Below are 26383 nucleotides of genomic sequence, written 5' to 3'. Positions count from 1 at the left end.
ACGATGCCGGGCCCCGCCCCCGGCTCGAGGGGACGGCGAGACGCTGCTGACGGCGCCCGGCGGCTGGACGGCGCCACGCGAGGGAAGCAGCATGGCTGCCGGGCCAGCCGCTGACGCGCCCGCCGCCGCCCCTCCTGTGCGCCGCGGCCCGTTGCCCGTAGCCAGCCCGCCCGGGTGCGCCCGGCCATGGACTCACCCGCCCGCCTTCCCGAGCGCTTCCCACAAAGGAGGACTCCGACTGACGGCCGACCGCGCTCTTCAGCCTGGCCGGGCTTCCCTCCCCCAGCGCCGCTCCCGCTCCTCCTCCTCAGCCCGAGCCCGCGGGATCGGCGCCCCCTCCCGCCCCCGCCCCTTGTGGCCCCGCCGGCCGCCCCTCCCCCGGGACATCCCCCCTTCCTCGCGGGGGCCCGTGACCCCTCCTCTTCCTTCCCCCTTGGGAGCTCTGCTGCCCCCCCCCATACGTTAGCAGAAGGGGGTGCTGACCCATTGAACCCCCTTCAAGCCAGGGGGTGCGGCAGCCTCCCCCATCGGGTGCCTAGGGACCCTCCCTCCTGTGCCCCCTAACGAGTAGACTTCTGCGAGGGTCCCTTCCGATCCCGCTGCTGCTCGCTACTGAATAAACCTGCCCGCAGGTGAATATGGCACCACCCAGCCCCCCTGGGCACCCACCTCGTACCCCAGCCTGCCACTGAACACAGCGCCCTCTCCCCTCTGTTGGGATCACGAGGGACTTCCTGCCTCCTGCTGCTGCCTGTAAGGTGCCCCTGTTTTGATAGTGCGCTGCGGGACAATTGCCTGCTACCTGATTTCTTAGACATTGAGAGGAGTGGGTCGCCTGGAAAGCCCCTCTCCAGGTGTGTGGAATTTACTGACTGCGATACAGTAGAAACAATTGGGAGCACTGGGTGGTCCTTGGTTGAGGAAATATTTTCAGTATTCAAGAGCTGTGAGTGCCTTGCGGTTTGAGACAGGTGGCAATATCGGCTAAGACGAAACTGTTCCCTGTGTGGTGTCAAAAGAGCAAGGTCAGTTTGGTGTTTGATTTCTGAATGTGGCTTAAATCTGTAGTGCCAATCTTGGGTACGGGTAATGTTTTTTCATATGTTGCAAAGAGGCACAAGTGTGTGCTCCTTTTGATGATGTCATACAGGTAGGGCCCTACCAAATTCGCAGTCCATTTTGGTCAATTACAGTGTCTTGGGATTTTAAAAATTGTAAATTTCGTGGAGTTGCAACTGTAGGGCTCCTGAACCAAAAAAGGCTTGTTGGGGGAGGTTGCATGGTTATTGTAGGGGTCGTGGTATTGCCACTATTACTTCTGTGCTGTCACTGGTGGCAGCGCTGCCTTCAGAGCTGTATTGATGAGAATTATTGTTGCTTGCTTATTTTGTGTTATGGTAAGCTATTTGCAATACCTAATTTATTATATCTATTTTCTTGTTTTGGTACTATTTCTTTATTGCCCTTTCCCTACCAGGTTTGGTAACTGTCTAAAATTTTAGACACATTCTCAAACACAATTATAATATAGTTTGCTTCTGAACTCAAGTTACAAGTTGTGTTTGCAGCGGACTGCAGGGTAGCCAGTAGTATACCTGTTTGTTTAAACAAGATATCTGCCCACTTTGGAGCACCCATGCATGTTTCCTATAGCTGTGTCCAGAAATAGTTAACCAGAATTGTGTGTGTTGACATTTTAAACCTCAATTTTAGCTAGCATTTTTTGAAAGGACACTGGGTAAACCTATCTTGAAAATAAAGCATTGCTAATGTTATAGCTATTTTAGTTAAAACTGAAATTATAAATCTATTTTACTTCTCACTGTTTGCATTTTTCAGTTTAGATAATGAAAACAGACTAATCCCTCATAGTTCTCATACATTAACATAATGCCATAATGTTAGGGCTGTAAATGTGACAGGAAAAGAGTTGGAAATATTTTTAAATTGTGAAAACACTTCTGTTTATCACAGATCTTGTAAGTGTTTTTACAAAACGTAAGTTGTGTCTAACTTGAATCCCTTCAGTCCCCATTTGTGGGAAGGCATAAAGACTGTAATACCACTGATGTTAGAAAATATTTTTATAAAAGTAAAGCAAACTGACAAGGAGAAGCCCTAAAATCACTTGTGATGCTATAAATGCTTAAAATATGCTTTGAAAAAGCAAATGAAGTAAATTAAATTAGTCCAGTCCACAACAACAAAACAATTCAGTGAAAGCTGAAACTTAAGTCTCTTATACACTGCCACAAGAAGGTAGATTAGTACAAGTAGTATAACAATGCATAATTTTTGAGACTCCTGTAATACCTAAGACTAGTATGGTAGGTTAAGTAACCATAAAATATCACAGTTTAAAAATTATCAAGAATGTTGGGAATGTCATCTGATAGGAGCATCAGTATCGTCACCCTGAGTCACAGCGGGTACTACTTTCTGTAACGTAAGAGTTCCTGTTCTAGTTCATTTCTCTCTGCATAATATCCAAGAGTAAAAATCAACAGGCCAGTTCTCTGGTAAACAATTTATTTGGGATGACCCTTTCAGGTTGCATATTGCAGCCACTAGCCTTGGATAAAGGTGCCTTTCGGAGTTCATCACTGCCATCCTTCAATCAGCTAGAACAGGGTTTGTCAACCTTTTGCTTTCTGAGCCTCCCCCACAACATGCTATAAAAACTCCATGGCCCAATTGTGCCCAAGAACTGGTTTTCTGCATAGAAAAGCCAGGGCCAGCGCTAAGGGGTAGCAAGCAGGGCACTTGCCCTTGGACCCAGTGCCACAGGGGGCCCCGTGAAAGTACATTGCCCAGACTTCAGCTGTAGTCACAGGGGTTTCAATCCCATGTGGTAGGGTTTTGGCTTTTTGCCCTGGGCCCAGCGAGTCTAACGCTGGCCCTGCTTCGTGGACTCCCTGAAATCTGCTCGTGCCTGCCCTGCCCCCTGGGAGCCCTGGACCCCTGATGAGAACCACTGAGCTAGAAGGCTTGCATTAAGAAACACAAGGCAGCATTTACCCCTGCCTGCTGGAGTGAGGTTAAGTTCATCATGCTTCAGCAGTATTTGTAGTCTACCTTCTCCAGGACTGGAACTCGTAATTGCCTCTCTCATATGAGTGCACACAGCCTTTATTGGGATGGCTCACTTTTTCTAATTTTTCTTTGTATTTACTTTAATTGAATGAATTTAGTGCTCATGCAAAGGAGGAGCTCAATCAAGGTCTCCAGGTAGACACAATGTAGGCAGGCAGGTGCTGTCATCAAGCTTCTGCCACCCATCTCTGCCAGCATACATCAGTCCTGGCTTGCATTATCTCCACTGTTCCATGCTGATGCACAGACTGCAGTAATGCTAAATTGTGCAATTTTGTGACATGAGCTAATAAGGGCTCGGATGAGACCACGTCTTTACCATTTTCCACTTGTACTCTGATTAGATTTTAAACCCATATTTCCAGCTCTCAGTGTCACTGAGGTTCCTATCGAGAATTTCTTTATCTCTGTTTTTTGCATCTTGATACATACTAGAAATATATCACAGTTCTGGCAAAGCACATCTGGTAAATGCTGTGAATGTGTGTTAACAATTATAAGCATTTGTTTTATTATGGATCAATAATATTGAACATGTCAGAGCTTTTTGAATAATGATTTTACATTCTCCAAAATAATTTTAAACCTTAAACTCTCATGCTTTTTCAAACCCCACCCCGCAAAACCCCACATAATTAGCCTACATCTTATAATTATTGCTTGTCAAATTCCATTAAAAACTGCAGAAGCTACATAAGGGGAAAAATGTTATAACTGTTTCTACATTCCTGTACCTTAAAGGTACATTGTAAAGTACACTAGGTCCAAAGTTCAGCCTGCTTTAACAATTTGATTATTACTGCTTTAAACTCTTAAAACTTTTTGGAGAAAACCCTCTGCTCAGATGCTGAGAAATTAAAATAAAAACCACCCATTTAGGAGTTTCGTTTTGTATTTATGTTCTCTCTGCTGGCTCTACAGCAGTAATTAATACACTGTTCCCCAGAACCAGCATGTAATAACTGATGTTGAAGAATAAAGGAAGGAATAAATAAAGAAAAATCGTAATTTCGAGAGAGAAATATAATTGGTGTTTGCCAGGAATGTAGAAAAAAGCCGTATGTATGTAATTGAAACAATGCAGTGGTAATCACTGCTAAAATATTTTAGTTTGAAGAAAAAAGAATTAAGGATTTAAAATTTCCATTTTGTAGTCTTAATTTTTAGAACTTGGATTATAGTTCAGTATCTGGATGCAGGTGCCTAAAGTAAACATTCTTAATGTGGAGTTCAGTCTCTTGGTACAGTGGCTCTCAACCTTTCCAGACTACTGTGCCCATTTCAGGAGTCTGATTTGTCTTGTGTACCCCAAGTTTCACCCGACTTAAAAACTACTTGCTTACAAAATCAGACATAAAATACAATAGTGTCACTGCACACTAATACTGAACAATGGCTGACTTTCTCATTTTTACCATATAATTATAACAAATAAATTGGAATATAAATATTATACTTACATTTCAGTGTATACTATATAGAGCAGTAGAAGCAGGTCATTATCTGTATGCAATTTTAGTTTGTACTGACTTCATTAGTGTTTTTTATGTAGCCTATTGTAAAGCTAGGCAAATATCTAGATGAGTTGATGTACCCCATGGAAGACCTCTGCGTGTCCCCACGGACCTTGGGTGAGAACCATTGCCTTGGTGTATTTTACGTACTAGTTATTGCTTTTGTCTATTATATTATTCCATATAAAAATAATTGGGAGGACTCATTTTGTTTGGCAGACATTCATAGCAACACTAATCTTGAGTCAGTTGTCTGTGATTTAAAATTTTGTAATCTGTCTGTTTTGCCCAGATGGATTACAACTATTCTGTGTAAACATTTAAAAATATAAGAAAAACTGGGAACATTTTCTTAAGCTTTCACTTTTTACATGAGCTGTAGATTACTGTAAAATGAAACCCAACAAAACCCCTCTTAATACAAACTTTTAATACCTGATGGTCTGTGGGCACTTAAAAATAAAAAAAAAAAAAAGTGGGTTTTTTTCCTGTTAAAATGTATGATCAACATACCCAGATAAAAATCAGACAGGGAAAAGGCTTTAAAAAATGTTACACAATGCTAGCAAATGGTACAAATTAAAAAGAAAACACATCTTGAGCCTAATTTTGTAGGATGTCACCAAAATACATATGTCAAAGGGGGAGCATTTCACAGCTGCAGAAGCTGATAGTCCTCTCATCTGTGGTGATTACTTTAGACCAATTGTCTCCAAACTTTTTATGCCCAAGATCACCTTTTGAATTTAAGGGCAACGCAGGATCTATCCTGTCCCTTCCCCAAAGCCCTGCCCTGCTCACTCCATCCCCCTGCCCTTGTCACTCACTCTTCCCCACCCTCTCTCACTTTCACCGGGTTAGGGCTGGGGTTCAGGTTCAGGGTATGGGCTGGGCTGGGGCCGAGGGGTTTGCAGTGTCTGCGGGGGCTCTGGGTAGGGGTTTGGGGTGCAGGAGAGGGTGAGGGGCCTAAGCTCTAGGGCAGAGTGTTGGGATACAGGGTGCTGGCTCTGGGAGGGCGGTCAGGGCTGGGGCAGAGGGTTGAGGTGCAGGAGGGGGTATAGGGTGCTGGCCCTGGGAGGGGGCTCAGGGTGGGGCTTGGGGTGCAGGAGGGGGTATAGGATGCTGGCTGGGGTACAGGAGGGGGTATGGGGTACTGGCTCTGGGAGGTGGCTTAGGGCTGGGGGTTGAGGTGTGGCCTCCCAGCAGCAGAACTGACCTCCGTCTGCTCCTGGTTGGCAGCGGGTGCAGCAATGCTAAGGCAGGCTCCCTGCCTACACTAGGGAAGGGGCCAACGCATTCCTGCTGTCCCTGGGGAGAAGGCCGGGGGGCATATTGCTCTGCGCTCTGCTCCACTCTGCAAGCACTGCCCTGCAGCTCTCCAGGCCAATGGGAGCTGTGGGGGCGGTGCTTGTAGGCAGGAGCAGAGCACGGAGGGAGACCCCTGCCTGTGGGGCCACGCTGGCCGCCTCTGGAAGCACCATGGGGCTGGGGTGGACAGGGAGCCTGCCTTAGCAGTAGCCACACTGTGCCACCAGAGATCGCGATGGACTGGGAGTTCCTCTAGGATCGACCAGTGTGTGACCATTGATTTAGACTCTACACCTGTGTGGGGCTCTGTTGAACTCAGTGGGAATCCCAACTGACACAGGTTTACTTGCATGCAGCGGCTTCCAGGAGCATGGCCTAATCTGAGAAGTGATTGTAAAAATGACATTATGAGGCTCCGTGTTTATTGTCTCATTACTGTCCAAATCAATATGCTCAGTTTACAAGAGGTGCATTTTCTAACTACAGTCCAGCAAACTCAGCCTTTGTCTGAATTAGGTGTAAATAAAAACAGTTTGAAACAATCTTAGTAAAAAATCCCTTCCCCGGTGCCAGTTGCAAATGTGTTCACTTCCTTAATATTTGTGGTAGTATTCTGCTAGATCTTCATGGGTTCTCAGAGTCATCCAGACAATAGAGCTGGCAAAACCTGTATTTTCATCCTGTTTAAAAAAACAAAATTTCTGCTCTGATTATCGTACGTGCCTAACAGTGAGAGGCAGCATTCTGCCTTCACCCTCCATCATCTGTTGTTAATAGAATATTGCATTGATGTAATCAAGTGGTTCGGAGTTAGTGTTTGTAAATTGTTATAGGATTTCTTCCAGACTAATACAGCAAGGTGGAGGAAATAGCACACAAAACAAAGTATTTTGTCCTTGCCATTTCTCTTTCTCTTATGGACGTTTCTCCCTTTTCTTTCTAGTTTCCTTTGTCTTAATTTTCTTTGTTTACGCTTGTCTTGTTTCTTGAAAGAACATGCTAGCACACTACATACTTTCTTTCCTATTTGTGTCCTCTCTTTCTCTTTGGTTATCTTCACCTGTTTCTGTTCTGTCTGCTGCCCCATGAATTTCCCTGTTGTTTTGCTGTGTTTTCCTATCCAATCTCCATTGTCTTCGTAGTCCATTAACTTGCTTCCCACTTCTGCTTTGGCATTCACTCTGTATTTTCAAAGGTTACAATATTTGTATGGCAGTTTATATGCTACACTGGAGAAGTACTCTGCAAAAATAGTTGACATATTTACAGAAAACAAACTATTAGAAGCTTATTGTCAAATGCAGCTTCCCCACTCCATCTCTGTGGATGTGCCTCCCTCAACTGTGCATGGATGCACTAGTGTCAAATTCTGTTTAACCACTCCTTAGAAAGATCTGTGTGGGAGCTGTGTTCAACACCTTCTCTTGCCCAGTTCTATTCCTTAGACAACCTATTTGTACCTGCTTGGTACTACCCTAAAGCAGCTCCTTTTTGTAGCTACTAAGAACTTCAATCCCTGGTAGGAAATGGAGATTAAGGAAGCATATTTTACAGTGATAGAAAAGGTGGTTGTCAGTAATATTCATACCTTACTCTTGAATATATTTTCAGCAGCCTAACTGCGTATATCTGATTAATGGCAAAACTAAGAATCAGACTAGATTAAATTCATATAATTGGATGTTCAATAATCGCTTTATTAATGCATTTTATGGCATTTTGGTAGTTGTATTTTGCACTCCTATTTAGAAGTGCCATCAGTACAACCAATTTAAGTTGTATATATGACCCTTAATGCACAATATCACAGTGTTTTGTGGAGAAAGTGATTAGCTAATGAGAGAAGGAAGGTTTCAAAATAAGTCCCTGGGGAAAGAATTAGAGGATGTAAGTGAAAGAACAAACCCACAACCATGGAGAGTTGTGGTGTGAGGATAAGATGCTAAAATTGTCAGAACAGACTAATAGTAGAAAATGAAATTAGGGAATTAGGGCAAAGTAAATCAGTGACTTTGAATGGCAGGAGGGAAACCTGGATTTGGAGGGAGAGAGGAAATTGAGAACTGTGGTTATGCAGGGGGCTGATAGTTTCCTACTTTGAGCACTACAACAACCTAGTTAAAACATCCTGGACATGTTAAAGTTCAGAAAATTGGGATGTAGAAAGACTGTCAGAGGAAATATCAGTAATTAAGGGGAGTTACGAGGTTGGGAATTAAGATCTTTGCAGAAGCAGAGTCAAAGTTGGATTCTTGCTACAGTATGAAGGTAGTTCTGAGAAGTGAGATGTGGGAGGAAAAAGATTTGGGCCCAGATCCATAAAGGGACTTAGGTGCCTAAATTCTAGTTTTTAGGAACTACTGCAATCCTCAGCTGCCATCTGTAGGTGCCTAAACTCACACCAAAAATTTTTGCTTTAAAGTTCCTCTAGGTGCCTAAATTTCTGCCTTTGGGAATGAACAGTACTGCCTCAGCTGGAAATAGGCAACCTGCGTAATCCCCAGTGCGAACCTCAAACCAGGTGAACTTCAGCATTGCCCTTCCTATCTTGCCTGTGGGGCCCGATCAAGTATGCGTGCTCAGAGCACATCTAACCCACACAAACCAGCCAAGAGATCGGAGGAGGCCTCCCTCATAACCTTCAGTCCGTTTGCTAGGGGACTCACCTGGCATGTGTGTGACCCCAGTTGAGTTCCCGTCTCTGCCTGATGAGGTGACAGGATTTGAATAGGGGTTCCCCACCTCTTATGTGAGAGCCTTAACCACTGGATTGTGGGATATTCTGATATGGCTCTCTCAATCTCTCTTCTTGAAGCTCTCTTTTTTGTATTCAATAATTATTGATAGGGCCAGAGAGAGAGTGAGAATGACTCCACAATTCAGTAGGTAGGGCACTCCCCTGAAAGTTCAAATCTCACTCGTCAGGCAGAGAGGGGCAGTAAACTGATGTCTCCCACATCGTGGGTGAGTATCCCCTAACCAGTGAGCAAAAGGTTAAAAGGGAGTCTGCCACCTCCTTCCTACAACCATTTTGTGTGAGTTAGGCATGTGCCATTGCTGCTCTGGAAAGAAATGTTGTAGGCACCTGGCTGCAGGAGAGGTTTCCTGGCTGTGAATTGCAAGAAGAGAGAGATGCCTCGCTTGCAGAATGGACTTAGGCACCAAAGTCTGAGAGAGAAGTGAGGCTTAGGACACATCCCTCTCATTGGCATCTCCCATTGGCTAGCTTAGGTGGGCAGCTGCCTAGCATCCTGCCTTGTGTGCATTCTTTTCTTAGGCATCTGTCCCCCCCCATTTGTGGTATAGGGAGCATTGCAATGACTTATGTACTTTGTGGATCCCTAGGTCATGATATCATGGATAAATTGAGACAGGAGCAATGGAGTCCGACTATGGTGGAGCAGGGGGACTTTCCCCTAGTGGCCCAAATACTCCATAAATGTAGTCAAAATAAGACCACTTGGTTACATTTTAGAATGTGGACAGGGCAAGACTTAACCCTCTCCTGTAATTGGATTAAAGCCTTGGACATGCCCAAGGCTCCCATCCCATCACAGACCCATCCACACTGCAAACTGTAACCTAGTCAGTAGTTATAGTGTTTGGTGGACCGCAGGACACTTATTTAGTCTCCAGAGATCCTGTAGTACGAGGTTACTGTATAGCCAGGGGATAGAAGGATCAAAGTAAATTCAGCAGAATGTATGATTGCATACTTTCTCCATAAAACATCAGAGGGGTAGCCGTGTTAGTTTGGATCTGTAAAAAGCAACAGAGTCCTGTGGCACCTTATAGACTAACACATGTATTGGGGCATAAGCTTTCGTGGGTGAATACCCACTTCGTCAGATGCATGACTCTTTGTTGCTTTCTGCATAAAAGTGAGACTTAAGCTAGCAATGACACAGCCGAAGGAGAAAGATCAACGAGGGTAAGAGCAAAGCCTTGGAGTACTTCTAAACTTCTTACAAGAAATGAAAAAGGGTTAGATAAGAGGATTCATGAAGATGGATTCGTGTTTGGGGAGCAGTCAATATTAAGGAAGCCACACAGAGATCCAGTAGGATAAGTAGAAGGATCTGTCTTGAGAGGTGAGGGGTGTCATCAACCAGCTGGAGAAGACTGTCTCAGTATGGTGAAAGGCTCAGAAGTCTAGAAGGGGTCAAGGAGACTTTTGTTAAGTTGTTGTAAAATAACCATTATCCACAGCAGTAAAGGCTTCTCAAAAGGGGATGAAGAATGGTTCTGTGTGGCAGGGAAAGAGCCACTGCAAGTGGTAGTGATTGATGGCAGTGATATAAGGGGGAAAGGTAGGGGCTTGAGGCAACAGTTGAAGTTCAAAGTAGGATCTAATAGGTGTTCTTCATAAAACAGATGCAAGATGACATTTTCTGCTAACACTAAATCATTTCATTAAACTTACACACATCCACAAGGTCATAAATTGTATTAAACCGTATTCATAATTCTACAACTTGGCCAAACTCGTTCCTCACACAGGCAGAGAGTTTGTCCATCAGTTCTATGGTTATTAATGTTAAATATAGAAGTCAGTGTCCCAGCTTGTGTGTTAATAGCCATCTCTTGCTTCAGAACACAGATTCTCCCTCTTAGTTAATGCTTAAATGTAAAGTTGGCTTCTTTCATTACACGCCACTTTTTGGAGCTTGTGCCTCTCATCCAGAATACAAAGTGTTTCATAGGCCACCAGTGCTTCTAACCATAATCATGAGCAGGCACAATTTTTTGACTGCAACAGGACCAGAAAAGGTTAATCTTTATGGATTGCTTGCTCCTCAGCCAGAACTGGGCTCCAGTAAAGACTGAGTCACGTGCAGTATGGTTGTATGTGCTCATAGGCCTTAGCTATCAAAGGAAACGTGCCATTTCAGTGACGTATTGTCATGGTGCATGCGCACGTGTGAGTATTTGCATTTTTTCATACATGATGTTTGTTAATGACGTATGTACTGTTTAGTATAAAGTAAATCCAGGCGAACACCAGACACTGTTCAAAACTCCCTCACATTCTTCACTCTACACTGAGCCGTTAATAGGGGTTCTTGGGGACATGTGTGCAAGATTTATGTTGTATCTTCATTTTAGTTCTTTCACAACTCCTGAAAGTCCCCCTGGATTCTCTCTGAACAACTGTGCCTGTGAGCCGCAATCCAGTTTGGGATAGCTGGTTATAGATGAACAATACCTCTTTGTAAGGCTTTTCTTGATCACCTTTTACATGGCACTCTTCAGCTTGGTGATTTACAAACCATAGCTAGGAACCATTTCATCTGCTGCTGAGTTACATTCACTAGGTGGGTATAATCTGCCAAATGGTTAACAAAGCTTAGCTGTATTACTGTATCCAGTTGGCATGTCTTAGTAGAGTTTGTTTTCATAACAAAATTTCTACGTTCTGTCTGATCTGAGAGGAGATGCTTACTATTGTTTGTCTGCTGGGTATCTCAGGCAGTAAGCACAGAGCATTGTCACTCTCGAGAAAATACTGATGATGGGATGAATTCCTTGGTGAGAGACATCTGCCAGGGCTTTATCTAGACAAAGATATTTTCATATACTTTCTGTACAGCAACTGAATAATCTTGAGTACAAAAGCATTGAAGAACTATCATTAAACCACCAGAATAATAATTGCATTTTATTTTAGAATCTTTTAGTAATTAATCATATGCTTTCGGGTAAAGGAAGCACTTAATCTGAGAGAGCATCTTTCTGATACCTACTATCCAAAAGAGATCCTAGTGGAGAATGGCTTTTTTTAATTTAGATTGGATTTTTCTGATAAAATGCTTTTTGAGGAAAAAATCTATCTAAAGGTAGTTTTAATTAAGATACCTTATAGCTCAAAGGTATCTCCTCATGGAATAGGGATTATAAATCCTAATTTTATAGTATGAGACAATGTATTCATGTAATGTTTAAAAAAATTTTGTAAATGAGTTCCAATAGTTCATGAATTAGAGATCCAATCTTATGGGATTCCAGAGGCTTCTGTATCAATTATTTAGGCTAATCTTTCTATCTACCCAATGGGACTCAGTTCTCAGTCTTGAATAGTGGTTCTCAAACTTTTTTTTATTGGTGACCCCTTTCACATAGCAAGCCTCTGAATGTGACTCCCCCCCCTTATAAATAAAAAAACCCCACTTTTTTAATATATTTAACACCATTATAAATGCTGGAGGTAAAGCAGGGTTTGAGATGGAGGTTGACAGCTCGTGACCCCCCCCCATGTAATAAGCTCGCAACTCCCTGGGGGGTTCTGACTCCCACTTTGATGGTATCTTCTACCAGGGGTTCTCAGAGATGCTTAGTTTTGCAGTTCTCAAACTGTGGATTTGTGTCTCCAGAGATAATATGCTTGTTAACAGCAAAAATGGTGGTTGTTTTTTTAAAAAAAATATCATTTAACTATATTAGTTAAAAACAATTTAATAAAAGCAAACCTGATAAAAAACTTGAATGTTTAACTAAATTCAAAAATTCATGTGCTTGTTTTGTTAAAATATTTTGTTTGCTGTTGAAGAAAAAAATCCAGAATACATAACGTTGTTGTTTTAGTTAAATAAAACAATTTAAATGTCTGTCTCCTCCTAATACAGCATGGCAAGAAAATCCTCCAAATATTGATAGTTCACCTCCCAATGACTTCATAAATATATGCTTCAGTTACTGTTGGTAAATGAAATAATCTAACAATAATGCATTTTCTGATATAGTTATAAAACTAATCTGAAAAGTTTTCAAAATAGATCACTTACAAAATATATAGTGTATACCTTCTAAAAATGAAACCTTCATGTATCTCTGAATTGTGAAGAATATGTATTAAGGTTATAACAACCAACAAGAATGCACTTTTATGTAGAAATCCATGATTAAATCGAGTCTTCCTGACTAGTGATTTAAATCAAGTCCACCCTGTTTGTACCTAAAAGACTTTCCAAAGACATTGGCGACCGGTGTCTGGAGAGCACATGGAGACATTTTTCTCCATTCAGACTACCTAAGGTCATCCCTAATTTTCTTTCCCTGGACTGTGTATTGCTAATTGCTGCCTGCTTTTCTTTCACAGCTACATTTTCTGCTGCAGGATTTGGCACCTATTATGATTTGTGCCTGCTTTCTTGTTTATGCTATGCTCTGTTTAAGTATTTATACAAAAAGGTGTGTTTTGTCCCTAAGAAAAAAAAAATTAGAAAGCAGTAGGACTCAGTCTTGCCTTAGTATAACTGATTGTATATTTAATGTTGTAATTCTTTAGACCAAACTTCTAACAAGTGTATGCGCTCTCAATATGCATTTTCACCATATTTTAAATTAAGACTGTATCTTATAAACTTAACAATACAAGGCAACCAAACAAACAGTGTTTATCATTTCAAAACACCCACGTGTATTTGTACAACAGGTTCCCAGGACACCAAGAGCATGCATAAATCATAGGCTTTGTCTGTATGGATAGTTGGACCAAAGTGAAAGCCTTTGTGGATGTTCTCATTTTGGTTTCAGTCAGGTTTATTTCAGATTAGCTGAAATTGATTACAAACAGGTTTAAATTAAATTGAGATAAGAGTACACAGAGGGCTTTCACTGGTTTAACTAAACTAGGGCAAATTTGTGTGTGGACAAATCTGTCTAGATATCTTTTCAATCTGTCTAGATATCAAAGGAAAGATACCAGTTGTCAGTATGTCCACACTTTGTCACATGCTTTTCACTATCCAAAGTACTCTTCAGATTTCATTTTCAAACAAATATGAGACTAGTACAATCAGTTAGGCAAGACTTAGAAAGCAGTAGGACTCATTTTGTTTTCCTAGGGACAAAACCCATCTTTTATGTAAATAAGACGAAATCCTTAAGCCGATCACCAATTGTTAAAAAAAAAAAAAATGCAATCAACTAAAAATCACATTTCTCTCATAGAATTTACCTTCTATTACAAGTAACACATGATTAGTGTAACCGGAAGATAGCTTTTAAAAGTTAATTATGTATTTACTTTGTGTATTTGGCAATGTTTTCTGTATAATCAGTTTCACTGCAATCCATTTTCTGTGTTTGTGTATTTTTTTCACACAGTAATAGAGAGAATTGTTCTTAAAATGTGGTTCCATATTTTAATTTGAATTGGACTTTCCTCAAATACTGTCCCAGATTCAATTCCGCAATCCAGGGGCTTAAGGAAAATTTTTTACTCTGATACCCAAATCCCATATAATCCTACTAAATATCATTTAGTCAGTAAAGCCTCACTGAGTACCTATTTTTGTTTTAAGACATGTATCTAAATGAGGGAAGTGATACATTACGATGTTAACAGTATTTATGGCTTCCTCAGATTCCTAGAATTGGCCATACTGAGATTTTGAGAACTGAAGCTACTACTCCCACTTCTGAAATCCAGAGGTTACATTCCATAATTCATTCCTTGCACTATAAACTGCTACTGTAACCCTGACACTTCAAGTCACAGTCAGCAGTTGTCCAACAAGTATGTTTTTTATATAACCTCTTAATTTTCTAAGGAGTGGTGGGAAGGGAAAAGGGGATATTAGCAGAGCCCTGGAAGGGCAAATGGGAAGAGTTCATATAAATTTAACAAAGGAACTATTAATGCCTCTGTGGAAGGCAGATTGAGGAAAGGTTATGTAAATACACATACTGTGGAAAACTAAGCAGGTGTGCTTATCACCCGGATCTCTTTGCATATATGTTTTATTCCTTTGCCTTCTCCCCATTGCCTTTTTAGATTGTAAATTCTTTTTGTTGGTAGGATACCTACCATAAGGGGGCCCTGATCCTGATTAGGCTCTAAAGTATTAACCAGTAACTGGAGGAGAGCATTAGATAATTAATGTGAGATAGGGAATGAATGAATGAACAGCAGGAAGGGATAGTGGATTTTCAGGGAGGAAAAGAATAGGAGTGGGGACAGATGAAGCTTATAGGTTGTAAAGCTCAGCTCTGGCAGTTGTTCTGTAAGGCGCACACAAAAAAAAAAGTGTGGGGTGGGGGGGTTGAGTGCTTGTTCTAGCATCTAGAAAGTGCAAGTGGATTGAGGGGATGGTACAAAATGAACCAAGACAGGCTGCTCTGTATGGACCTTGCACTGGCCACAAAAACACTTGGAAGGGGTTGTGATGGTGCAGGAATTGGACATGCTAAGTAATAGGAATATTCAGGTCCTTCTGGCTTGATGCAGGGAGGTGTGCATACAAACCCATACAATTATCTGGGATAAAGAAAAATGGAAATGGCTTTTTTATGACTTACTGGTACTCTGCAGTGGAATTGGAAAACTCTGTTAATATAAAATAAGTTTCTGGAATTGTCAAAGCTAATATCTGGTGATGGATCATATGGTGTTACCTGCAAGATTTCTGTTGATGCGTACCTTTGCCCATGTTATAGCTATAGAAACATTACCTTTACCAGAATTTTGTATCCCCCAGGGCTAATGCAGAAAACTGTTTAGAGACAGGTTAGGCGTGATCCCTCATCATGAAAAGTTTTAATTTCACTGTTACCTTTGGTTGGAATTCTCCTAGTTAGTCCAACAGCTTTCTTTGCTCTGATGGTTCATTTTGACCCAAGATGCATTTCGTAACAGATTATGAAATGGCTGACAGCTAGCTTAATTTAGAAAATCCATTTTCCAGCAATCAGACTGTTTCACAATGTGCTTGTTTCTTTTGGTTGCTAGCTTTTTTTTTGCACGTTCCCTATTGTGTGTGTGTGTGTATGTGTATATATATATTTATTTTATTTTTTAAAGGATTGGACCTATCCCATGAGAAGAGAGATGCAGGTATGACACTTTAATTTGTTCATTTGAGCCAACCCCCAGTGGCTCATTCAGTAAGTATGTGGAGCTGCCAAATGAAAGACTTGAGTTCAAAGCTAACCTCAGGCTCTTAGATAGCAGGCTGGCAGTATTGCAGCAGATTTGCCTCCTGGGGGAGGGTGCATGCTACATTGTTCTTGAATTCCCCACCCCAAGTGGCTAGCATAGAGTAGTTACAGTATATAGCAGGAGGATGCTAGCAATCTCTTTTGCTGGACTTGTTGTGTTCTACTGGAAATTTAACTATGAAGGGAGGGATTTTATTTTTAATGGGGGAAGAGGAATGAGGAGAGAAGAGTGGACAGTCTAGAGTGAAGGGTGACTGGGATCTGTGTTGCAAACATAAAGTGAAAAAACACTATTAATTGGGAATCTTGGACTCTCTCCCAGCACCTGAAATACACAGTATTCTGCCTTCATGTATGTGTTAGAGCATGGGAGTTACAAATAGACTAGAACTTTGCTTCTGACTTAAATTCATTCAGGAGCAGGTGTTCTCAAATAGCAGCCTTTGGGGAATGTAATTGTTAGTACATGACCTTTCAGCCAAACCCTTACAGAAAATAAAGATCTTCAGACAGGCCTGAAAGTGAGATTGAATGGAGGGGGGATAACTGGATACAAATTAATCATTTGTTACTAACTGTCATATAAAGTGAAATGACTTATTGCATATGAAACTGTACATAAGTGAGCTTTTGGAATACCTAAAATGACTTGCCTTCACCCCAGCTCACAATTCCACTGAAACCCACTATTTAAATAAGGGCTGGATAAGGTGTAGCAATCTAACTTGAACTTTGTCCGTATAAAGGATTTAATTTCTCTTTCAAAAATAAGAGTCTCTTCTTATGGATCACATTTCTTTTACTTTGCACAACTTTTTTTCCTAGCCCTGTTATAAATGACGCTTGATAACATGTCCCTCACAACATAAATTACTTATTTCCATGGCCACAGTTGGAGTTGAGAGCCCAATGCATTTTTAACTAAATTTTTTGAGTTGATGTTTAATGCTTTTTTCCCCTCCTATAGGAAATTTTACCTGGGTTATTTTTAGGCCCATATTCTTCAGCTATGAAAAGCAAGGTACGGTTTTCAGAATATTCTCCTCTAAGTAAAGTTCTAGCAAAATTACTCTTGGCACATTGTTTATATTATTGTGAAAAAGTAAATGGCATACAGTTAATATTTACACAACTCTCTGAAGTCTTTTATATGAGCTCAGTATAAATGAGACAAGGTAAATGAGGTAATATCTTTTATTGAACAATCTTCTACTTTCAAGCTACACAGAGCTCTTCCTCGGGTCTGGGGAAAGTACTCAGGGGATAGGCCTGCACAGCAAAGAGAAACCTGCGGCTGGCCCGTGGTATCTGACTCAGGCTTTCGGGGTTCTGACTGCTTCATTAGTGTGTAGACCTCTGGGCTCAGGCTGGAGCTTGAGATCTGGAACCCTCCCGCTCCACCTGAGCCCAGAAGTCTACACAGCAATGAAACACCCCCTCGTGGGTCAGCTGCAGGTGCTTCTTTGCTGTGTAGCTATACCCAGTGTCACAGCTAAATACGTGATCGAACAGATAGATTAGCATAAGAAATTAGCGTATATTCTAAGAGGAACCGTTAATGGTTCACTGCACTTTGAATATATGTAACTTCTTATGCTGATCTGTCTGTTCCACCTTGTATTTAGCTGTGACACTGAGCACCTTTCCCAGAGCTGAGGAAGAGCCTGTGTAGTTTGAAAGCTGGTCTCTCTCACCAACAGAAATTGGTCCAATAAGATATTACCTCACCCACCTTGTCTCTCTAATACCTTGGGACCAACACAGCTACAACAACTCAGTATGAATGACATATTGTCTATCTTTTTGATTATCTGCTATGGTTTGTCAGATTTGCAAACTCAAAAAACGTGTTAACTCGGGCAGGATGAAGATAATCTGGGGCTATAGGAACACTATGACATGAGGTTCCCTGGCCTGTGCCGTGGTCCTGCTCCTCCCAGAGCAATGAGTCTTGGAACTGACACTCCATTCTGATACATGGGGCAGTTTAGTTCACACCTTTCAGCTGTTATTTCAAGCTGTCTGCAGACTCAGGTAGACACCTTTGTATCTGTTGCACCAAGTTCGTGTTTGAGTTTTCCTTGTCAATCATGAGAGCACAGAGCTTATTTTTAAACAAATGAATGCTGAGTCTCATGTATTCACAGGCCTAGGAGGTTAACTCCTGAAGTCAGACCCTGAACGTGCTACAGTGATTTATTCACTTGCCTCTGCCATATACTACTACCACCCTAGTCACTCCAGACAAAGGAATGATTTGAGATATACCTATCTCATAGAGCTGGAAGGGACCCCAAAAGGTCATTGAGTCCAGCCCCCTGCCTTCACTAGTGGGACCAAGTACTGATTTTGCCCCAGATCCCTAAGTGGCCCGTTCAAGGATTGAACTCACAACCCTGGGTTTAGCAGGCCAATGCTCAAACCACTGAGCTATCCCTCCCCCCTAGATCTGTAATACTAGATTGTATAAACAAGTTTTCAGTGACTTCCCCTAAAGATGATGAACATTTATTAGTGATTTCACCGTAATTAACAACATCTGAGTTTATAGATTGTGGTAAGGCGATATGTTTGTGAATGCTCCTTTGTACTTTGTTCAGAAAATGGATATTGGGCCATTCACAGTTATTTCTCTGTTAGTGTTATAACCATAAACCACATCAGTCAATATAATATTTATATAGCGTGAATTAAGTGGCAGGGGTTCCATTTTAACATTCCCAGAGGCAGAGAAAGATTTGCAAAATTACATTTATGTCACTTCTCGCCTGTTATGGACTGGTTCCATCAAGATTCAGTGTTAGCAGGAATATTACCTCATGGCACTTGAGAGAGATTTCAGAGAAGTTGAAGGGTGTGTTGGGGGTGGGGGAACCATTTTTTTAAATCCCCTCTCTGCTGGGTGCTTTTTTATCCCTGCTGCTAGGAACATTCTTCATATAACCCTACATTTGATAAAACAGTTCTTCTCTTTATCTGAATATTGGAGGTCTAGTCTTAAATGTATTAACTTTTCATGTGCTTGCCTGAGAACCGCAATCTAACATTTCACATCGATCATATTTTAAGGCTAGTGTTAGTGTTTTATTATAACTCTAAATATGCCACAATAAAAAACATATCTGTTCTTTAAAAATTTGACCTAAATTCTTATCTTTTGCAGCTACCTATACTTCAGAAACATGGAATAACCCATGTAATATGCATACGGCAAAATATTGAAGCAAATTTTATTAAACCAAACTTCCAAGAATTATTTAGGTAAGAAATGAACATAACAGCATTCTGAAAAATAAAACAATACTGAAGATCTTATTTTGAAAAGCTATGCTCTAATTATATTTAATGGGATTTTTAAAGGTGTTTTTCTTATTGCTAGCATGGTCCTCTCAAGTAATCATGTTGTTTTATATTCATTGTTTGAAAAATGTCTCACTAAAATAAACAAGGTTGTGTCAGATAATCTCTAAAATGTGTATTTGCCCTGCCACGCCACAAGATACTTTGTGGTTTGCCTGACAAACACAGAGTCTCCAACTGTCTTCCAATTACTGAGTTGTCAGTTCTGGGTATAGTTTTTTAAGTAAGTTCAAACACTGCTGCGATAACCGATTCAAAGACAATATATGCAGCCTTTTTGTGGCATACAGGGCCCCCAGAAGAGAGTTCAGGTACAATTTAACATCTTGATAATATTGGGAATATGGAATAGCTGTTCAGCTGCATTATATATAAATTCATATCTAGCTTGGTGCTCTGCATCTTTGATTCCTAAGGAATTTCACACTGCATTTTGGATCTCATCCTTCCAGCTGAGAACTGGATAGATCCTTCAGATTCCATCAGAACCTTTGAACAGCCTACAGGGGTGCTGCATTCCCCGTAGTCCTGGAAATGAGACAGGAAAATGAGGCTAGGTCTCTTATATGGCATTGTACAACTTCTTATGCAGTTTTCTGAATGACGTGGTTGCAAAGCTATCTTGCAGATTTACTGTACCCATTAAAGAAAAGGCAATATGTAATACTGTTGTATGCTCACAGTAGTTGTTTTAATTTCAGGTATTTAGTCTTGGATATTGCAGATAATCCAGTTGAAAATATTATACGATTTTTCCCTACGGTAAGTATCTTGGTCAGTCAGTTTCAGTGGATTGTGAATGGAGCAGTTCATAGTCAGATTTTCCAAAGTGACTAGTAATTTTGGGTGTTGCAGTTTTTCAGTGCCTAACTTGAAACATTTTATAATGGATTCTATTCCTGACTCTGCCACTGTCCTGCTTGTTGACCTTGATCAGGTCAGTTTCACCTCTCTGTGCTTCACTTTCCCCGTTTGTGGAACTGGGACAATGATACTGACCTCCTCTGTAAAGCACTTTAAGATCTGCTGATGAATAGTACTAATATGAGAGAGTTGGTGCTGGTATTATTATTTTATTATTAGTGCTTGATTTTCAGCGGGTGCTCATCAGTTTCTGGAAAGCAGGCCCATTTAAGGTATCCCAAGCTGTGTATCCAGAATTACTAGATATTCTGGAAAACCTTGGTTTGTAAGAATCAGCCTTATAATTTTTTCCTTACAGCAAATGTTAGTACAGGTCAGCTTAAAAAATGAAAGGAAACTGGATGGTGCAAAATTTCAATTCATTTTCTGGAAGCATATCTTAATCTACTTTAAAGAACTTAAAAGGCAATTTTCATAATAAAAAAATCATTTTAATACCTAGTTACACTCTGGAACATTAAACAGAAAAAATTGGTTAAAGAAATGCTGAGCCTCAATTTGTACACTTTGGGTTGTTTTTGAGAGAATTGAAGCATTTTATGAGAATTCCTCCCAAATTAAGTTGGTGGAGAGCGAAATCACATCTGGCCTTGCATCTTACAGTAGTCCCAATGCTTTCATAGTGTGGACCACATAGTCTGTTTCCTGGGGCCACCTCCTTTCTAATCATTAATCCATATTTGATCACAGAGCAGTTTGCTGACATGGGTGGTAACACTGTAGAAATGTGTACTTTCAGCAGTCAAACTCTTTGAGGGGAAAAATCATTCACTTTTTTTGTTCATTTCCTCTACTCATCTCACTCTTTACTCCTTCAGTGTACTACTCTGCAGCTACTTGCCTTCTCCCCATTCCCCTGCACGTGCTGTCGGGCTGCATGGTCCTTTTTCTGTCCTGTTCCTTGTAACTGTTTTACCCTGGATATGCCTTTCCCACATTCAGGATGGCTCTTGTTTGCTCTCCTATGTAGCAGTGACCCAAAAAAGAGATGGCTCATTTCCAGCTGCTTTTGAAGGTTACTACTGGGCTCTTCTATGCAGTGAAGAGACTGGAGGCTTGAACAGCAGCTGGAAACAAGGAAGAACCAGCACTATATGGTGACCCAGAGAGGTCTTTAGACCACACATCCCACTTTGTAGATTGATTCATAGAAACCTACACAGTAGATTTTGAAAGGTGACTTTTTACAGTAGATATACCAACATCAATGTAATTCTTCGTAAGTACTTTATTGTGACCCAGCTTATATTTGTGTTGGGTATTTTGCTTTTCATCTGTTCACTTTTGGATAGCAGAGGCTGTTTGCATTGAATTGACATGAAGTATCTTGGGGTCATGTTGGGATTATAAATAACAAACTTTGTTTGTGGTAATGCTTAACTAAAATGTGTTTAATTTCTGATTAATTAATTAAAAACTTTTCTTTGTATCTCAAAATTCTCATTAAAAAACCCCTAATTCGTATGTAGAAGAGTTAAGTGACATATTAGCATGTAAAAATCTTGAATCTTTACATACTGACTATTGATGTTTGGTGTGAAAACGCTTCAATTTTTAAATGTAAAAATGGTGTTAGTATTTACAGCTCTAGTTGGAACTGCATGTCTTCATGTAACCAACTCACTCTTTTCCCTATAGACGAAAGAATTTATTGATGGAAGTTTACAAACTGGAGGTAAATTTGGATTCACTTTTTCTTTGATTTACCTAATATCCTAATAGTTTGTTACAAAGCTTTAAAAATCCACTTGTTTAGTTCTGTGTATCTGGACATAAACATTTGTAACCGTCAAATACCAAAGTGGGGATTTCCCAAATGTGTGGGTTTTTTGGCTGACTGGTGCTTGTCATTTTGCATGCTCGTGAACCTGGTAGTAGAACTAGTCTTGACATTGCATTTTAATACTGGCCCAATACAACTATTCTCCTTCCCTTCCACCCCAACTTGGATAACCAATCTATTTCTAGAGCAGTCTGTACACTGCAGATTTGATTGTGTTCTGGAAACTAATACAGATTCATATGCTTGGAGTTTTGTTTTTAGATGTAGGGCCTTGCTCCTGTACTAGGATCCGCGCTAACAGGATTCCGGTTAGTGATCTAGAGTAAAGTAAAACAAAACTTGTAAGACACTAACCTATTATTCTTTAGAAAATACCTTGTTGTTGTTGCATAAATGTGTTTAAGGTGAAAAGCTGGTAAACTTGGGTAAAAATTATTCTCTCCCATCTATACAAGTAATTCTCTCTCTTCTCAGGAAAAGTTCTTGTCCATGGAAATGCAGGGATTTCTAGAAGGTAGGAACGGTTCCCTTTTTCTTTGATTTTTTTTGTATGCAGTATTTTTTTTTCTAAATAGTTTGTTTTCTTTTCAGTGCTGCCTTAGTTATTGCATACATTATGGAGACGTTTGGGGTGAAGTACAGGTAAGAACAGTATATTTAAACTGAGTTGTAATTAAGTTATCTGTAGAAATTGAAATAAGTTTAATTTCAAAAAAAATTATGGGACATTGGTCCATTTACAGTTTAGGATAACTGCCGCCATCCCAACCAAGTACTTAGTTGTAAATGTAAAGTAATGATTTAACTTCGAAAATTCTTTATACTACTACTAAGGGATGTACACCCTGTTGCTTTAGGGCTTAAGCCAACTTTTAACTCTTGGGGATTGAGAGGAGACTTTTCCCTTTGGGCAGATTATCCCCTGATTGCCTGCTGCAGGTTTGCTTTTCAGCTTCCTCTGAAGCAGTTGGAGACAGGATACTGGACTAGATGGACCACTAGTCTGATCCCTTGTGGCAATGCCCATGTTCTTGCCTGCTGTAATAGTCCCTTGGGGCCTTTGCCACTCAGTGCAGTTTAGAGATGGTCAAGGCACAGCGTTAGGACAATCTTTTGGCCCTAGGCAAGGGGGAGCCTAAAGGTATTTAATAAAATATATATTATAAAAGTGGAGCTATACCTATCTCATAGAACTGGAAGGGATGCCTAAAGGTCATAGAGTCCAGGCCACCTGCCTTCACTAGCAGAACCAAGTACTTATTTTGCCCCAGATCCCTAAGTGGCCCCCTCAGGGAATGAACTGACAACCCTGGGTTTAGCAGGCCAGTGCTAAAACCACAGAGCTATCCCTCCCTCCAAAGTCAGCTCCTACATCCCAAGCTAGTTCAGGTACTGAAGAGCTAGTTCTAATGGTCTTTTAAAGAAAAGTGTTTCCCCCCAAGAATTTAGAGCCAGTAGCAATAGACTGCTGTAGCTAGAGATGACTGCAGAGATCTCTTTTCTTGTTAAGGGATGCATTTACTTATGTTCAAGAAAGAAGATTCTGTATTAATCCTAATGCTGGATTTGTCCATCAACTTCAGGTAACATTTTTTTCCTGGTTATAACTTAAATCACATGGCTTCCTTTCCAGCCAGTTATGTACATACTTATGCAACTAAAAATCAATGTTTCTCAAGTGATTTAAAATTAAACTAATTAGTATGTTTGTTAGCATACTCTGACACTCGTTTATCTGGAACTATGGGGGGTGGAGGAGAAGAGGAGAGCTGTCACTTAAATCAGGTACTAGAATCAGACTTTGAAAAAAGCAACTTCAGACGTTAGTAAAGAAATGAAAATCTGTTGTTTCATACATCATCTTAGGGCTTCTTAACTGCTGGTTAGTCGGCAGCCAGGGGAGAACTTCAGAGCAGATATTGTGGTCCACAACCACTACATTTATTTGCATCATCTCAAATAACAGAAAATATGAAAATCTAATATAGCAAGCTCAGTAGTAAGGCTTGACATCTCTATGCCACCAGATTTAAATAGGTCTTGTGTAAACGGCTGGGAAGCCTGGAGTGATCTGCTCAAATGGGCTTGTAATACTTGTCATTCATCCACTTGGCTGCCTGGTGGTGAGACAACTTATTTAGTTTTATTTTTAGAGTTTCTTATTTCTAGGAAGCTTCTTGTGCAGTCATCTTATTTCTAAATTTGTGGCATTTGTTTGCAGTAAAATAATACCTTTGTCTTCATCTTCACAGCCCTGTGCAACTGTGCCTGTCTAAAATGGCTGCAGTTGTGCTATCTTGACAGTTCAGTTGCCTTATAGTCCAGATCCCCTTCCTGAAGCAACACTGCCTCCTTTTCCCTAAACGTCCTTCTGGAGAACCTGTGTTCGTGCAACCTTATTCTCCTCCAGTGCCTCTGCTGTTAGGTGGATGCCGTCTCTTTTCTCCACCCTGCCCTGACTGTCTCAGTTTGAACACTAATTGCCACAGGAAAGAAAAATGGGGCTAACAAGATGGATATGTTCCAATAAACTGAACTTGTTGTTTACTAAATGTTTTCATTCCCAGAAACCCTCTGACCTTTGCCCTACGCAGCTTTCTCTCTAACTTACAGTCCTGTCTCCTTGCTTTGCAAAGGACCATGCATACCCAGTAGCAATATGTCCTTATTGTTTTAGGAATATGAAGCCATCTATTTAGCAAAATTAACTATCCAGATGATGTCACCACTGCAGCTGGAGAGATCGCTCTCTGTTCCACCTGGTACTACAGGTGAGAAGTTTCTTCTGTTCTGTGTAACTACTCTCTCCTTTCCTAAGGACAGTGGTGTGGCTTGGTTTTGTGAAGTGATTTCCATTGGCAGCAATGGTCAGGCTTACATGTGCAGTGCATCTGGTTCTCTCTGGGTGAAAAATGATTTCAATTGGTATAGAGGGGTTATTTGCAATCTTGTGTTTAGGATGGAGTACTGAAAATGTGCCACTTCCCTGATATGCTGGAGAAAGGGTGGTTTTGTGGCAAGCATCCCCAAACCTGCTGAAAGCCCTGAGCTACAAGGAGAGCCAGATTTGCATGCCCTCCCCCTAATAATCAGAGCACCTTCCATGCCTAAAGCTAAGGCAGCTCTGCCTGGAAGGGAGGATTTTGCTGTGTTTCAGTTGAGAGAGCTGGGCACTTTTAAAATGTTACCTTAGGCTCCCTCCCTCACATTGTCCCAACAGCGGCTTCTGGTCAGGCAAGGAGCACATGCCATGATGACAAAAGGGTGAGGCTTTAATAGCCCACACCAACTGCACATACTCAGATATGAGTTCTCAGTTGCTTAGGCCAGGTTTACACTGCAGGGGGGCGGGGGTGTCAATCTAAGTCACACAATTTCAGCTGTATGAATAATGTAGCTGAAGTCGATGTCCTTAGATCGACTTACTGTGGTGTCTTCACCGCGGTGAGTCGATTGCTGCCGTTCCACTGTCTACTCCGCCTGTGCCTCTCCCGGAGTCAACAGGAGAGCGCTCAGGGATCAATTTATCGCGTCTAGACTAGATGTGATAAATAGACTCCCGTTGGATTGATCGCTGCCCATAGATCCAGCAGGTAGTGTAGACATACCCTTAATTCTTTAACCTATCCTTTAATAAAGACTGAATTTGAGCTGCTTGCTGTAGCCATGTCCGGTAACAAAGTGCACTTGGAATGTTTCGTCAGTGGAAAAAGTGTTGCATTTGTTACATCTCCTATAACCCAAATGGCTGAACATTTGATGTGTTGGGGTAGAGAGACTAGTCAGAGACCAAGAATGGAAAGCTTCTCTCCCACAATGTGAAAGTTTTGGAAGGTTGAGTATGTGCAGATTTGAGTTTCTAATGCAAACTATCATGTGATCTTAATCATAATAGGTGCTTATAACTGACTTCTTAAAGCATATTCTCTAATCTTTTTTTTCTTTTCTTTTTTTTTCCCTTAGGAAGTTTGAAGCGAACACATGAGGATGAGGAAGAGTTTGGACATATGCAAGTGGCAGCAGCACAGAATGGGTGACGTAGGGCACCACTATTCATAGAGATTGTGAATTCCTGCAGTGGAAGTGAAGAAAACTAGAAAAGATAAATTAACACAAAACAATGAACACACCCAGAGCTTCTTTTCAAATACATGTTGCTTCCAGATGTAAATCTGCCTCTGCAACACATTAAGCAACATTTTAATATGTTGGACTTCCTGAATGAATAGATGGCACTGATTGTTTTACTCCTTTTTTACACTTTACAGTTTTATTCTATACCAAGATTTTTGGACTTGCAAAGAGGTATTATTGCAATAATGCACTTTTCATACTTGAAATTTCTTTATTTGTATGATATAAAGTTATTACTTTAAAGAAAATGCAAGCTGGGGGGATTTGTTTATAAAGTTATTTGTGTAATTTATAACAAGAGACTTTAGTAAAGAAAAGTTTGCTAAAA

General features: G+C 40.8%; 1 protein-coding gene across 3 annotated transcripts; it reads left to right on the top strand.

Moving 5' to 3' along the window:
- Positions 1-228: 228 nt before the first annotated feature.
- On the top strand, positions 229-26383 carry STYX (serine/threonine/tyrosine interacting protein). 3 transcript variants are annotated; one of them, XM_075065798.1, is made up of 11 exons: positions 229-238; positions 15717-15750; positions 16822-16875; positions 19018-19115; positions 19916-19976; positions 21777-21813; positions 22396-22435; positions 22513-22563; positions 23432-23504; positions 24599-24692; positions 25885-26383. In XM_075065798.1, exons 2-11 carry the CDS (start codon positions 15733-15735, stop codon positions 25956-25958), a joined length of 600 nt encoding a protein of 199 aa, XP_074921899.1. In that variant the 5' UTR covers positions 229-238; positions 15717-15732; the 3' UTR covers positions 25959-26383. The 3 variants fall into 3 exon arrangements, with proteins under 3 accessions (XP_074921899.1, XP_032621823.1, XP_032621821.1); XM_032765932.2 differs by lacking the exon at positions 229-238 and adding an exon at positions 1005-1025 and having other exon boundaries at positions 15718-15750; XM_032765930.2 differs by lacking the exon at positions 229-238 and adding an exon at positions 12582-12614 and having other exon boundaries at positions 15718-15750.

The sequence above is a fragment of the Chelonoidis abingdonii genome, chromosome 4 (assembly GCF_003597395.2).
Source record: "Chelonoidis abingdonii isolate Lonesome George chromosome 4, CheloAbing_2.0, whole genome shotgun sequence".
Lineage (NCBI taxonomy): Eukaryota > Metazoa > Chordata > Testudines > Testudinidae > Chelonoidis > Chelonoidis abingdonii.
This window is presented reverse-complemented; position numbering and strand designations above follow the sequence as displayed.